Source organism: Thamnophis sirtalis, unplaced genomic scaffold (assembly GCF_051295495.1).
Source record: "Thamnophis sirtalis isolate CommonGarterSnake01/CBP01778 unplaced genomic scaffold, rThaSir2_p1.2 scaffold_1, whole genome shotgun sequence".
Taxonomy (NCBI): domain Eukaryota; kingdom Metazoa; phylum Chordata; class Lepidosauria; order Squamata; family Natricidae; genus Thamnophis; species Thamnophis sirtalis.
The window spans coordinates 138,686,342-138,702,122 of record NW_028261381.1 but is presented as its reverse complement, the minus strand read 5'-3'; the positions used below and the strand labels follow the sequence as shown (position 1 = coordinate 138,702,122).

Below are 15,781 nucleotides of genomic sequence, written 5' to 3'. Positions count from 1 at the left end.
GAAAACTTAGATTACTACAAATGTGTTAGTCTGTTGTAATAAAAACAGTAAAGGATTTGCATTATATGATAGACTAACCTCTTTGAAAATAATCAATGGTTCATTTCATTTACTTAAAAAAATAATGATACTCATGTTCATATTTATATATATTAATGTTTTAAATAAGACAGCTAAATCAAGCAAAAATGGAGGTATTTGGACACTAGATCACCAAGATCATTTAAACAACTTTAAACTTCTAGGTCCCCTTATAATATATGGAGCAGTAGCCCTAAGATATCTTTGGATGTTCAGGAGTAACATCTGAAGACGTTTGTTGGGTGTCCATTTCAAATTTGGTTCTGTATAATTTTCTTATTTAGACAGATCCTTCTACTTGGCCACCTTCCCAAGGCCCAGTTCTTGCTGAAGCTGATCAACAAATTTTACGTGATTTAATGAGTGATGCTATGGAAGAGATCGAAACCCAGCAGCTGCTTTCCCCTTCTAACCTACAAGCTAATGGTAAAATATATTTGTACTTTATTTTTAATTAAAAGATATTTAAGTTTCATATTTTTTTTTGAACACATTGTATTATACTTATAATTTGCTGGCTTTTAACATATCCAAGATAAATATGATAAAATATTCTTTCTTGTTCACATTTCCAATTAAACATTCTAGACTTTCTAATTTCTTGGGTAACATATACCAAAGATACATCATTTTATAAAAATTCTCCTTAAGATCATAACACAATGTAAATTTCAGCCACATATTTTCCCATTATTCCATCTGTACATTATAGCCAAAGTTTTTACTTACTTTATCCTTCTTTTATCCCACACCATTCTTAATGTCTTTATCTAAGTTATATTTAAAAAAAATATTTTAATTTTGTTTTACAGTCCTCCATTATTGCTTTTTTCTGTAACAATGTCTGGCATGTTTCAACAAAAAACAGTAAAGATTGGACACAGTTTAAGAGTTTGGGTGACATGCTAAAGTATGATTAATTTCTATTCTTCCCATATCCAAATTAGAAGAGTAAAGATGTAGTCAGTCTATCCTGGTAATCTCTTGATTACATGGAAAAGTTGAAACTTTTTCAATTTTCTCTGTTCTCTTCTAGGAAGCATGGATGAAAAGAGTCAAACACCAGCACCAGCATGTTCAGATCTTTTCCTGTTTCCTGATGAAAGTGGGAATCTCTCCCAAGAGCCAAGTCCCACCTATGCATCATTTACTCCCAACATGATTAAGGAAGTTATAGGAGATGCACCTTCCGAGAATGATGACTTCTGTATTCTTTTTGCACCAAAAGCAGTTATTTCTGTAAGAAACGCTCAAAGTTATTGAAAAATCAGAAATTTAAAAATGGAAAGTAGATTTTGGGATACATAGATTAAATTACGACTATTAAAATTCTGTAAAATTGCCATCTGGAAAGTCATAAACATTAATGTTAATAACAATTTGTACATTTGTAATATTCTTAATATTAGAATCCTTGATGGAGTGATTGAAGTTCATTTAGCAATATTTATTCATCCATCCATCCATTTAGAGCAGCGGTGTCAAATTTGATTTCATTGAAGGCCACATCAGGGTTGTGTTTGACCTCGGGGGCGGGTAGGATGGGCGTGGCCAGGGTGGGCATGGCCAGCTCGGCATCATTCGTGTCGGGCGCCTGTGGTGGCCTGAGCATTCTGCCAGTGAAAACAGGCTCCTGAGCTCCGTTTTTGGCTGTGACAGCCTCCTGCAAGCTTCTGCCAGCAAAAAGAGAGAGCTCTGTTTTTGCTGGCAGAGGCACTGTAGACCAGTCCTTCACTGTCTCCAGGTCAGCCCAATGGGCCAGATCTAAGCACCCAAGTGCCTTGAGTTTGACACCGCTGATTTAGAAGGAACTGTCCTAAATTGAAAATTTTCAGATTTTTAGCCAAGGTTTTTTGCTTGCATTAATAATGACTTCAGTTGCTTTTCGTATATATTAAGTGAGTTTTAAGCATTTTGTTTTGTCATTATTTTTGGTCCATTAGCTGTTTTAGAAAGTAATTGTCAATTGTGAATTTAAGTTGTCTTGGATTAAGGAAATAAGATAAATTAGTTCATTTGGTTTTATTTTTTTTAATTTTATGACTGGATAAAAATAAAACCTAAATTAATCATAGAAAATACTAATTCCAAATTTTACCTCCCTTTTTACAGAATATTTTGGGTGTGCTTGATATCATATTTCTTTTACTTTTCATCAGTTTGAATAAAATAATTCACTGTTTCATTGTACATTAACATTCTGAATAATTTGTACTGTTACTGTCCTTTTGAAAATATGTATCATAGTTCTATAAATTTATAACTTCTTTATTTTTCTCAGTTCCAATTTTACACTTGGCATTATTTCATTTGAGTAATATACAATTATATTTCTAATGCAAAAGACATTTCAAATTATAGAACCACTTCTGGAAATACGAAAATGGGGAAAAAATGGGAAAAGTAAAAATACGCATTCAGCTAATGGTCTTTAATCTTTTAGGATAAGGAAGAAGAGCCAGTAGTGAAAACAATGGTTGAAGATGCTATAATAATAAAAGAAAACCATTTTAGTTTACCAGTGAAAAAGGCAGATACAAGCAAGACGCCACTTCATTTTCCTGTTCCCCTCATGCGCTATGTTGTAAAAGAAATTTCACTCATTTGGCATCTTTATGGAGGAAAAGATTTTGGGAACATAACACCTACATCTCCAGCTAAAAGTTATATGTAAGTATTTCAATACCAGCCCCTTGTGTTTTTACACAGGAGCTGAGAATTAGTCTTCTAAAAATTAGAAATTAACTTAAAAGAATTCTAGTTATTCAGAAAAATATGCACCCTCTCCATCATTTTCTTTTGTAACTGCAGCAGCAGCAATGAAGGAGAAAATACGGTCTACCAGCCATGACTGTGAGCTCCCTGAATGCATATGGTTGACCATTATAGATCATGGAGTACTGGCCTGATAATTAGCATTATATTAAGCAGAAATGATTGCTTCTAAAATTGTAATTTGTTAAACAAAACATTGCTTAGCTTGATGAGCCGAGGTGGTGCAGTGGTTAGAGTGCAGTACTGCAGGCCACTTCAGCTGACTGTTATCTGCAGTTCAGCGGTTCAAATCTCACCGGCTCAAGGTTGACTCAGCCTTCCATCCTTCCGAGGTGGGTGAAATGAGGACCCAGATTGTGGGGGCGATATGCTGACTCTGTAAACTGCTTAGAGAGGGCTGAAAGCCCTATGAAGCGGTATATAAGTCTAACTGCTATTGATGTGTGATTCTAGCCAAAATCTTACTTCATTCATTATTGAAAATGTTTTAGTTATGTTTTAGTTATATGTTCCTTGATGACAAGGTAGTACATTCAGTTTTTTTTCTTGTTCACAAAACTCAAATTGTGCACTGAAAGAAATTGAGGTTTGAATGAGTTGTGAAGTGAATTTCTAATTTAAAGAGAAAAATTATTTTTCTCTTCTTATCCAGTAGTCCTCAGAGTTCTCCTTCTCACACCCCAACAAGACATGGACGTAGTGCTGCCTGTGGAGGAAAAGGAAGGAACCCTGACTTTTTGATAGAAATACAGTTAAGCAAGGTAAGAGGGGAAATGACATTATTTGTTTTATTTCTCTAAAACTTTAACCCATCAAATTTGCTCTTTTTCCTGTCTCGTTTTTTCAAAAGGTGAAATTCCAACATGAGGTATATCCCTCAGGTGAACCAGAATGTGAACTCAGCATATTGGAACAACCTGTATCTCGTCAAATATTTATGGTTCAAGATCTTGAAATCAGAGATCGCTTGGCTACATCTCAAATGAATAAATTTCTTTATCTTTACTGTAGTAAGGAGATGCCTAGAAAGGCACATTCTAACATGGTAAGAGTTGCTGAATATTTTAATTCTGAAAATTACAAAGGAAGATAATAGAAAAGCTATTTGACTTCTTTAGATCTGTTTTGGGCATTTAAAGCATACATATCAACGTTTTAGGGCCGTGATGGTGAACCTATGGCACACATGCCACAAGGTGCTGTCCTGTCAGCTTGTCAACGCGCATGCGTGTGCTGGCCAGTTGACTTTAGCCTCCTTTTGAGGCATTTTTTCATGAAAAACTGGCCCTATGGGCAAACCATAATTTCGGGAACGGACTTCCTGTTTGCTTGTTAGGACCATTTTTCGCTCCGGAGGGTGAAAAATGGCCCCACAGCCAAACCTGAAGTCATTTCCAGTTTTGCCATAGTGCCATTTTTCACCCTCCAGAGCCTTCAAAAACTGGCTCTACAGACAAACCGGAAGTCATAATTCCTGAAATTCTGGGTTCCCCATAGGGCCTTTTTCACCCTACAGAGCCTTCAGGAGGCCTTCCTGAAGGCTCCGGAACCCAAAAACCTATGAGCAAACTGGAAGTCACAGTTCCCAAACTTCTGGGTTCCCCATCAGACCATTTTTCGCCCTCCAGAGCCTTCAGGGAAGCTCCTGAGGTCTCTGGAGGGCATCGGGGGGGGGGGGGGCGGTAGAGGCTGTTTTCGCCCTCCCCAGGCTCCTAGAAAGCCTCTGGAGCCTGGAGAGGGTGAAAAAACTGCTTCAAAAGCAGTCACGCATGCATGCGCGCGGGCTGTGTGTGCCGTGTGCATAACATTATGGGTGTGACACGCTCATGCACGACCCACCCTGCGCTCCCCCTGTTTTTGGCTGGGAGCCAAAAAAAGGTTCACCATCACTTTTTAGGGTCTTGACTAATCCATTTAGAGAATGTATCAAACATGGAATAAGCGTCCAACCTCAGATGGACACTTATTTATTTTATTTAGAAGAAAAGCTCTTAATTGACTTTTCAATCTCTTTCCACTATCTGTCATCCGTAGAACATGGAAATGATTTTGGAATACTTCTTTTGGAAAATAGACATTTATCCAGAATGACTGGTATACTAAGTTATCCAAATGATTGATAAATCTAGACTGATAATGTTTTAGCCAGTATTTGTATCCTGATCTTAGCAGCTTCTTGCAGAATTACTATAACATGCTGACAAAAATCAATATCCACAGCCCTGATACCACACACATTTGATAGTGAAGAACTTCCTTTTTAACAAGAGATTGGCTAGATCTAAATAGTGCCTTTTGAAAAAGCACCTTTGGAATCTAATGGCTAATTCATTATAATGAAAATTTCACAAAACAGTAGCAAACTTTATTACATTCTTAGGTAAGAATTTAAATATAACAACTGTTACACAAAACCATTAAATATCACAATCTTTATCTCCAAGAAGTCTAGAATTTGCCACATATAATGTTATTGATTTAAAAGCTACAATTTATATTTATAATTTAAAAGCTACCACATACTGTGAATGTGAAACTGGCTTTGTTCATGTTTGCCTTGTAATGCAGAAAAAGAAATTGTGATTATCCAAAGAGATGACATATTTGTATGAATCCTCTGTTGATTATTTATTTAAGCAATTTATATGGGTGCCCATCTGACCAAAGTTACTTTGAGTAGCATACAACAATGTTACATCTTAATAAAGCAGCTATAACGCCCCGGGTCACAAACGATCCCAGCTGGTAAAAGGACAACATTAACCAATATATGTTTCATTTAACAGTTGACAGTTAAGGCGTTGCATGTTCGTCCTGAGTCTGGCAGATCACCACAAGAATGTTGTTTACGGGTATCTTTAATGCCACTTCGTCTCAACATTGACCAGGTTAGTTAAGAAGACACCATACCATGTTGGAGAAATGGGTAGACCAATTGCCCCATTGTTTTCTCTTTGAAGAAAAATATTACTCATTTGGTTACCCTACCTTATTATTATTATATTCTTTTAATCTTTTTATGCATCAGTCAATGCAGCAAACATCTAATGCTCCTGCCTCCCATTTTCACAACAACAACCCTCTGAGGTGAATTGTGCCGGGAGTGACTAGCTCAAGGTCACTCAGCTGGTTTTTCATGCTTAAAGCAAATCTAGAATTCACAGTCTTCTGATTTCTAGGCCAGCACATTGCCCATTATTTCAGCTCTTTGTATTTGATACTCTTTCATTAATTTTGAAAGTATTATGAATGTCTCTTTACTTTATGAATATATTTTAAAAAAATTATTCACTGTGGAGAAATTAAAACTTGTTTTGGAACCTAGCCAGTTTTGTTTTTTATTATTTTTATTATTATATTTTTCTTTTAGGAAAAAGTATGAATAGTTATGTATTGAGTGTGTTTTGTGTGTCACATATACATAGATGTGTATTTATGTAGTTCAAATACATATGATTGTAAGATAAACTTCATTGTTAATAATACAGTACTTTGGGTTTTATATTCAAAAATTCCATGTGACAAATGATTAATTAGTCAAATATTAGTGTTTAGTATATTATTTAGTATTATACTAATTAGTAATAGTACTAATGCTGTTAATACTATGTATTACTATAGCTAGTAAATTCTATTATTAATATTTTCCATCTCTACATATGATCACATAATGAACAATGTAATAATTTCCTTTTCTTAGTATATACTGCTTTTTATTTTGTAGGATGCCTTGTTTTTCTTGAAGGATTTTTTCACTAGCCTATCGACAGAAGTAGAAGTCCTAATGACTCCAGATCCTGAGGGTAAATATTCTGATGTAAAATCATATTATACAGCAGACATTTAAAATAAATTATATGAATTATATAAATATATAATTAATTTGAAAACAGCTATGTAGAAATAATGACTATTTATTTTAATATCAATTATTTTATTTGCAGTTAAAAAGCCCCCTGGTCCTGAAGTAACATGTATTTTGCCCAGGCATCAGAGTGGTTTGAAAGAACCAAATCCAGTCATTTCTATTTCATTACATAAGCAATCAAGTCAGAATGGAAGTGTTGATTCTGTGGATATGCTCAATGGAGATGACCATAATCTCTCACATGAAGAAGCATCATTCAGTGATCAGCCAATATTTTTCAGGTACATTTGGGACACCAGCTGAAAATCTTTATTTCTTTTCTGAAGTTTGGCTGTTTGATCTGCAGGATGCTGCAAAAAGGAGGGACAGTGGGTGGTTGCTTATCCCTACTCTAAAATGTCTGTCTCTTCTCATGTTACTTTTTCAAAAGCTTCGTTTTGGCACCTTTGCCTGTAAAATCAACTGACTTCTTTCAGATGCTTGTAGTCATGAATTCACTATAGATAGTTTTGTTAAATATAATCACAGCTAAATATTTCCCTCCAATAGAGTGAACAATTTACCTCTCTGTGATAATATTTTCATTTTTATTCAAGTGTATTATAATAGGAAATTTAAATGAAAATAAAGATCAGAAAAGAAAGGGAAATAAGAGAAGGAGAAAGAAATGCAAGGGTATAGAAAGGAAAGAAAAAAGCAGTGACTTCTGGTTTTTTACACTGCAGTAAAGTTCAGAATAAAGTTACAACCAACTTCTTGTTTTACATTTCTAGTAGATACAAACCACTTCTGTAACAGTTAATCTAATCTAACCCTCAGATTACTTAAATAATAATAAAGGCTGGAGATAGGCCATTTGTTTAAAAAAGCCCCTTGATTCTCCTGAAGCAATGCTGATTCTAATCTCTAACAGAGATTAAGATTGTGTTACTATAAATATTGTTTTTATTTTCCATTCTCAATTTTCCCCTAAGCCTTTTTCTGTGTATTATCTTACCACTTCTCTTTCTTTTCAGAGAGTTTCGATTTACTTCAGAAGTCCCGATACGTCTTGATTATCATGGTAAACATGTGTCTATGGATCAGGTTTGTTAAACTTATGCTGTCAGATAAAATATCTTCTTTCCATTAATTGTGGCTTCATATCTGCTTTAGTAATACCAAATCATTGAGATAATACAAAACTGAATTAGAATAATTCCACACCAAGTTAGAAATTTAATGACACACAAAAATTTAACCAACCATTTTTGAAAACTTGTTTTTTTAAAGAATGAATCTCCTGGTGTGTTTTTTTTTAAATAAAGGATTCATGTTATTCACTGGAATATTTGCCCTGTTTGCCAAGCTGAAATAAACAGTGATACACTTTCAAATCAATTGCTTTTCCCCCAGTTTATTCATTAGCTTTTTAGGCCACTAATCTTAGTAGTCAGTAATCAGTTTGCAAAAAAAAAAGCATCTATACTGGGATAATACTATATAGCAATAACAGACTTACATAGCATTTCACACTGCTTTACAGCCATCTCTTAAGTGGGTTTACAGCATCAGCATATTGCTCCCAACAATATGGGTCCTCATTTTACCGATCTCGGAAGGATGGAAGGCTGAGTCAACCTTGAGCTGGTGAGATTTGAACTGCCGAACTGCTGGCATACAACAGTCAGCAGAAGTAATCTGCAGTATTGCGTTCTAACCACCGTGCAACCATGCCACAATATATCAATTGATATAGCGCCATTCTATTTCATTTTAAAAATGCCCTCTTGGAAAAGCTATCTTGGTCAACTTCCAGAAAGCCAATAAAGTTGAAGCAAGCCTAACTTCCTTAGAAAGTGGTTGTTCCATAGGAGGATAATACATAGGGAATTTGGGAGCAATATCTGAAAAGTAATCACACAGAAGGCAGTTACTATATTAAAAAAAAGTTGGGCTTATTGTGGATTTCCATTACAGATAGTCCTCAAGGTACAACAACTCATTCAGCAATGGTTCAGAGTTACAACAGGGCTGAATGAGGCGGACTAGTCTGCAAAATTACACCCATTACAACGTCCCACAGTCATGTAATCGTCATTTGCAACCTTCCCTGCCTGCTTCCAACAAGCAAAGTCAATGGGAAAGACAGGAGGAAGTTGCAAATCACTGCTGCTACCATCTTTTCTTTTTGCCTGTCCATTCACAGGATCTGTGCACGTGTCCACTCCTCATAGCATCCACCCACATTTCTTACCCACAGTTAACTATTAAATGAAAATAGGCATAATATGTGAAAAGCAGACTGAAGGATTTCTTTTACTTTGAGTTTCTGATGAATTTATAGATGAACTAAATATATTTAATTTTCAGGGTACATTGGCTGGGATTCTGATTGGTCTCGCTCAGTTAAATTGCTCAGAATTAAAACTGAAGAGACTTTGTTATCGACATGGGTAAGCTTATTTAATTATCATATTTATTTGAATAGTTAATCTCTATCAACAGAACAAAGCAAAGCAGTTTAATTCTCATATCTTTTCTTTTTCTTAATTTTCAAATATCAGGTGTGTGTGTGTGTGTGTGTGTGTGTGTGTGTGTATTAATAATACTATTTATTATAGGTTGCTGGGTGTGGATAAGCTGTTTTCTTATGCCTTATCTGAATGGCTTAATGACATCAGAAAGAACCAACTACCAGGTATTCTTGGAGGCGTTGGGCCAATCCATTCATTCATTCAACTAGGTAAGGCTGTTAAATGTTCTTGACATTTTTTCAAAATTATTATTTGTATTATTAAGAGCATTTCAGTTTAAATATATATGTAAATGTGTTTTCCATTATCTGCTTAAAGAAGAAATACTTGGCCATATTGGTTATTTGTAATATTCTCTCTTTGATTCAGTTCAGGGCCTAAAAGATTTGGTGTGGTTACCAATAGAGCAATACCGAAAAGATGGCCGTATTGTGAGAGGCTTCCAGAGAGGAGCAGCTTCTTTTGGTACATGTACTGCAATGGCAGCATTAGAACTGACAAATAGAATGGTTCAGACCATACAGGTATATTTTCCATTTATGCTTGCTGACAATTGAAGACTATTTTTTGATTAATTTTGAAGCACATAAAATATTAGAACATACATGAAGATACAAGCCTTCCGCTGAATAAACTAAGGTGTCTGTCACCTACTTAATTTGGATAAGGGAAGTTCTAGTCTGTAATGAAGAATAACTTCAAGAGTTTGGCACAATGTACAAATAGTTTAAATTTTTGTTAGATTGACTTTATTCAAAACTAGACAAATACCCATTGAGCTGATAGGCAACATGGAAGGTAGTAGAACAGGGGTATCAAACTCAATTTCATTGAGGGCCACATCAGAGTTGTGTTTGAACTCGGGGAAGGGGGGGTGGGTTGGGCGGGGCTGGACATGGCCAACTTGATGTCACTCGTATCCATGCCTGTGGTGGCCTGAATGCTCTGCCAGGAAAAAAAAATGGGCTCCTGAGCTCAGTTTTTGGCTACAACGGCCTCCTGCAATTCTCTGCCAGTGAAAACAGAGCTTGGCCCCTCCTGAGTTCTGTTTTCGCTGGCAGAGGGTTGTTGGAGGCCGTCACACCCAAAAATGGAGCTGGGAAGCCTGTTTTCACTGGCAGGGAAGCCCTGCGGGCCAGATCTAAGCAACCCACCAGTTGGATCCAGACTCCAGGCCTTGAGTTTGACACCTCTAGTAGTAGAGAAAGGAGGGAACCTTAATGCATAACAGCTATCTAGATTATGCAGTAAATGAAATGTATTTTGAACAACTGTCTTGTAGTTGGCATTCTTAATAAATAAGATTCAAATATAATTCATTTCTGTGAAAATAGTTGTTCCCTTTAAATTTCAAAACCCACTCTTGAACTTTTGCAAATAACTTTTGTAAGCATAGCTTATAAATGTTCTATTACATTATATTAAATGTTATATAGAAGAGCCGAGGTGGCGCAGTGGTTAAATGCAGCACTGCAGGCTTCTTCAGCTGACTGCAGTTCTGCAGTTCGGCGGTTCAAATCTCACCGGCTCAGGGTTGACTCAGCCTTCCATCCTTCCGAGATGGGTAAAATGAGGACCCGGATTGTTGGGGGCAATATGCTGACTCTGTAAACCGCTTAGAGAGGGCTGAAAGCCCTATGAAGCGGTATATAAGCCTAACTGCTATTGCTATTGCTATATGATGTGTTACATTAAGATACGTCTTAAGTCCTGAGGCATTGACAGGGGATGTTAGGGATGAAACATAGTTATAATTCATAAATCATTGGTTTATTCTCTGTTCTATTATTGATATATTGTTATTTTTATTGAAATTGAAATCTAGGCAGCTGCCGAAACAGCTTATGACATGGTTTCCCCTGGGCCTAGTTTAAATGACACAAAGAAGATCAAACGACTTTCTCGTCGTCTAGCTTACCAGCCTGTAGATCTTCGTGAGGGTGTGGCAAAAGCATACAGTGTTGTAAAAGAGGTAAAGTGTAAATTAATTAATTACTAAAAATATATCCTCTTTTGTTGATAGATTGTATCTTTCTTGTTGTTTGCTATAAAATGAGATGTATTTATATTCGCCTCCTAAGCATTAAATTGAAAACAATATTAAAAATAATAAAAACATAGGAGGAATGGAAAATGAAAGCTAAAATGAACATTTTCATCTAACATTTAGATTAGCAGTATACCTTCATGGCTAGAATGACTTTGGGAGCCACTCCCAAACTGCATACATGCGCTAACAGAATGCAGGCTGATAGAGAAGAACCTCTCAAATCTATTCTCAGAAATCCCATCAACAAAGTCTTATCTTGTCAGGATTCAGTCTCAATTTGCAGGTCTAAGATTATCATCCCAGTATACGTATTTATTCTTTAGTGTTTTTGAGTATCAACATCTTTCAGGGTACTCCAGAGACACGAATTATCTAGCATAAACATCATTTTAATTCTGGGATTTTTGCTGTATTTAGATCATTTCCTATCATATTACAAAAATGTCAAAATTGCATAACATTTCTCATTATTTTGTTAAATAATGTCACTGTGCTAATCAGCTTTTTGTGATCAGAAAAGTTTGATAACATATTTTCCCTTACACCAAACTTGATTTGAATATTATAGCAACTTTAGTCAGCAAACGAGTATTATTAACTCCTTCATCCCCAAAAGGAGAAATGTCATCAATATATATGCCATAAAATGTGGGGTTTGAGATCTTTCCAGCCCGTTGATAGCAGCTAACAATATTCACATATCCATCAGTCATTAGTCACTAGCTTCAGTCATTAATTTCTGTTTATTTGTCTATTCTGTACTTCTTTCATTTTTGTATATTTTAATGAAATAACATAATTAAAAAATGAAAACATAAAACCAAGGGAAATAGAAATTACAGTGTAAACATAATTGAATATTTTTGTGAAAGAGCTTTATAGAATTTTTAGTCTTCCAAAAATATATATTATGGAGTGATTGGGATCTTTGAATGAATGAATAAATGAATATAAATAAATAAATAATATAATATAATATAATTTATATGTGGCATTCAAATGGTTTGTGTACTGTGATCTATTAAACAGCAGCTGTTTTTTTACTCTAATCTTTTGGGAAAATATTTCTGTATCCCAATGTAGGTTCTGACTATTGAAAAATAATATTATTTTTCATAATCTGCATTGATTGATTAAAATCACATTCAGTATTTTGTATCTCTGCAAAAGATTTGCCGCACAAATATATTCTATTTTTCATTTCTATTTGAATCCATTCCCTCTGAAAACTGTTGAATCTAGAGTGCTCAAAAACAATCAATAGTGTTGCAGAATGTAGATTCATTGTATTACCTCCATATGGGAAGGCAATGCCAGGTCTCAGGTGAAACTGAGAGGTTTTGTTGAACGACATCCTCAGCCTAGAAAACTGCTGATCTAAATCTCTGAAATGGTTTTTGGAGAAGTGACTTCATTAGACAAGACTGTTCAACTCCACTTACGTTGTTTTGTATGTTTGTAATTTTTTCAGGGGATTACAGATACGGCACATACAATTTATGAAACTGCTACACGTGAACATGAAAACAGAGGGGTAACTGGAGCAGTAGGAGGAGTTCTCCGCCAGATTCCGCCAACTGTAGTTAAACCGCTAATAGTTGCAACAGAAGCAACATCAAATGTTTTAGGAGGCATGAGAAATCAGATAAGGCCTGATGTACGTCAGGAGGAATCTCAGAAGTGGCGTCTTGAAGAGGATTAATATGTTAAATATATTTGATATGCAGAGATTGGGAATCTGGAAGAAACAATTTCCTCATGGTAATTTAGGATGGGGACATATCTTTTCCATATGCTCATCTCAGGAATTTAAAAAGCGCATAAACATATTTGATGTCAAAAACTGGATTATTCATAGAGAAAAACAAGTTTGGTATTTTAGTCATTTGCATAATGCATGTTCCCAGTACCTGCTGGTCAGTGCCAAACAAGGTCATCATGTGTTGCCAAATCCATAGTGGGTTGGTTTGTGACCAGGTACCATATTTTCCTCAATGTTTTGTGTTGGAATCTTTAATTTTTCCTTTGAAACAACGTCCCATCAGCTACTCTGAGTGTACATGTAAGTTTTAAAAGATTCCCAAGCTTAGGGGTGTATCAGTTCCCTTCTGTAACAGGGTAGAATTTGACACGAGAGGGGTCATTTCAGGATATTAAAAATTGAATTTTCAAATATTTTTGGATTGTTACTTTGCCTTTCATGCAGCACTTAAGAAAGAGGACAATCTGTCTTGATACCTTCTTGATATCAGAATGTCATTTTCATATAATTGTGAAGATTAATTATGTTGACTACATACTGAATTCCTCCTTTTGTGGAGATCCGAGCAATCTGAACGTTGCAGACATGTTCTGTTGTTTTGCACTTTAAAGAATTTAGCCTGTACATTGCTTTTTTTAAATAGTTAATAAAATGAACTTTGTGGTTTATCTTAATATGAGTTCAGCATTTATGAAAGTTATTATTTATAAGACAAAATACTACATGATTGTCAATGACAATAAAAATGGATTATGGTGCTTAAAAGTATTCAGGTTTGCTGTGTAGCAACAAAGATTGCAAGATATATGCACTTGCACTTACAAATAGCAACTATAAAAGAAGAGTGGTTTCTTGAAATAAAAGTACTGGTAATAGTATAAGTTAGTATGGATTTTTGTTTCAACTTAAAAACCTTTGCGTGTTACATGTTTACCCTATACTTTCCTTCAATTTTCTCTATAAGAATATTAATTTCATATGATTTTAAAATATACTGCTTCTTTCCTAATGGTTTCTTTAATGGTTTTGTCTTCAAATGCTACTTTTTTCTAAGTCCATCCCAATAAGACAGCCAATCTGTGCAGAGTTCAGTAATAATATATATGCAGAAAAAGATGCGGCTATAGATTCCTGATAAGAAAAAACAGAAAAACCACCCAAACTTTTGCATTGATGAAAAATGCAGCTATCTCTTCCCAACAAAATTTCCACTATTTATTAATGTAAGTATTTGGAAAATAAATAAGCTGTGTTCAAACAAGCTATTTGTAAGTTTAATGAACGTTAAAAAACCTACTAGCTGGAGGTAGCCGAACAGTATGTTTTTATGCATGAGAGAAATTGTCAGTATCTTGCAATTCTGGTGGATTTAGATGCTAATAGAATAAAGAATGCCATGAAATCTTGGGCATGAGTAGATTTAGCAAAACAGTAATATAAAAGTCAAGTGTGTTAATAGGAAAATTGCATACTAACCTGCTATCCTCTTCATCCAATATTTATATTTATGACATTAGTCATAATAACTAATCCTAAGACATTTGGCACCTGCCCTTAGATGAATTCTTATGAGTTCAAAATATTGCCTGATAGTCATACAAGGTTGTGATAATCTAAGTTGGATGCTAAAAGTCCTTTATAACATTATTTAATATCAATTGATAATTCTCTTTCCTAGTGATTGTAAGATCAGCAAAAACACCAAACTATAAAGCAGTATGTTTTATATGAGTTAGGATATAAACACTATATGTGTGCTAAGTGTATTGCAGAGAGCATCTACTATTAATAGCAATTTAGCTAGGTGGCCATGACCTATTGCAACTTAAGATGAAATGTAAAGAAGGATGAGTTAACTAACTTTAAATCAAAACCTTAATGGTTATTTCAAAAAAAACATTTTTCTTGGTGAATTTCCAAAACCATATTGTAACTACTAATTATTCTTTTATAATAAAAATAATGATGTCCTATTTGTTAATTGCCCTTTAAGAATAGGACTAAATCACATTATATTTGCTGAATGAGTGAGATGAACCAGGTCACAATAATCCTGACTTCCTGATGTTGCACTTTTGGGGAGCTGGAGGCGTCTGCTTATAGTCAAGCAAGCAGTTATGTTCTTCTCATTGCTCAACACTGGCTGTCCAGAAATTTAAATGCAGGACAAGTAGACATGCTTTTGTCCCCTTTATCTTCTGTGCATTGGCACTTTCTTTTCCAATTTTTATTAGCTCTTTATTTGGCTTCTTAGTTCCAGTATTAAACAAGCAAACAAAACAATCCAACCTTTACTTTTTAAATATGTATGTTATATAGAAATTTCTCACTATTTTGCAGTGGTCATATCTCTAAAAGTAACAATACAAATAAGGGTATGGTATGCTTTTGATTGCTTTGTTCACTCTGAGTCATTCATGATTGTTGTAGATTATTTCATTAAATTTATTATAGGTGCCCACTTGAATAGACACTGGTGGTTTACAAACATGTAACGCTGATTAAAATAATCAAAACACAGACAAAAAACAGCCTGGACTAAAAACACCCATTGAAGCACGCATGACAGTCCATTCCCATGACAGTCCATTAATTGCAGGCCTGGGACTAAAGCCAGGTTTGATCTCTTGTAAGGACACTATTCCTTAAAAAAAATACATCAAAACTCTTGATGTAGATTAGGAGTGTCCAAACTTGGCAACTGTAAGACCTATGGACTTCAACTTCCA

The 15,781-nt window shown here is 34.9% G+C and overlaps 1 protein-coding gene across 1 annotated transcript in view; it reads left to right on the top strand.

The window, feature by feature from the left end:
* ATG2B (autophagy related 2B) overlaps positions 1–13,726 on the top strand; it is a 53,057-nt gene extending 39,331 nt beyond the window's left edge. The window contains exons 29-42 of the mRNA XM_014055571.2: positions 366–507; positions 1,118–1,320; positions 2,525–2,751; positions 3,509–3,617; positions 3,707–3,901; positions 5,643–5,744; positions 6,581–6,659; positions 6,801–7,005; positions 7,741–7,810; positions 9,077–9,159; positions 9,328–9,449; positions 9,610–9,764; positions 11,066–11,212; positions 12,762–13,726. Of these exons, the coding sequence (XP_013911046.2) occupies positions 366–507; positions 1,118–1,320; positions 2,525–2,751; positions 3,509–3,617; positions 3,707–3,901; positions 5,643–5,744; positions 6,581–6,659; positions 6,801–7,005; positions 7,741–7,810; positions 9,077–9,159; positions 9,328–9,449; positions 9,610–9,764; positions 11,066–11,212; positions 12,762–12,992 (2,070 nt within the window). The 3' untranslated portion in view covers positions 12,993–13,726. The remainder of the gene's footprint in view (positions 1–365; positions 508–1,117; positions 1,321–2,524; positions 2,752–3,508; positions 3,618–3,706; positions 3,902–5,642; positions 5,745–6,580; positions 6,660–6,800; positions 7,006–7,740; positions 7,811–9,076; positions 9,160–9,327; positions 9,450–9,609; positions 9,765–11,065; positions 11,213–12,761) is intronic.
* Positions 13,727–15,781: the final 2,055 nt, after the last annotated feature.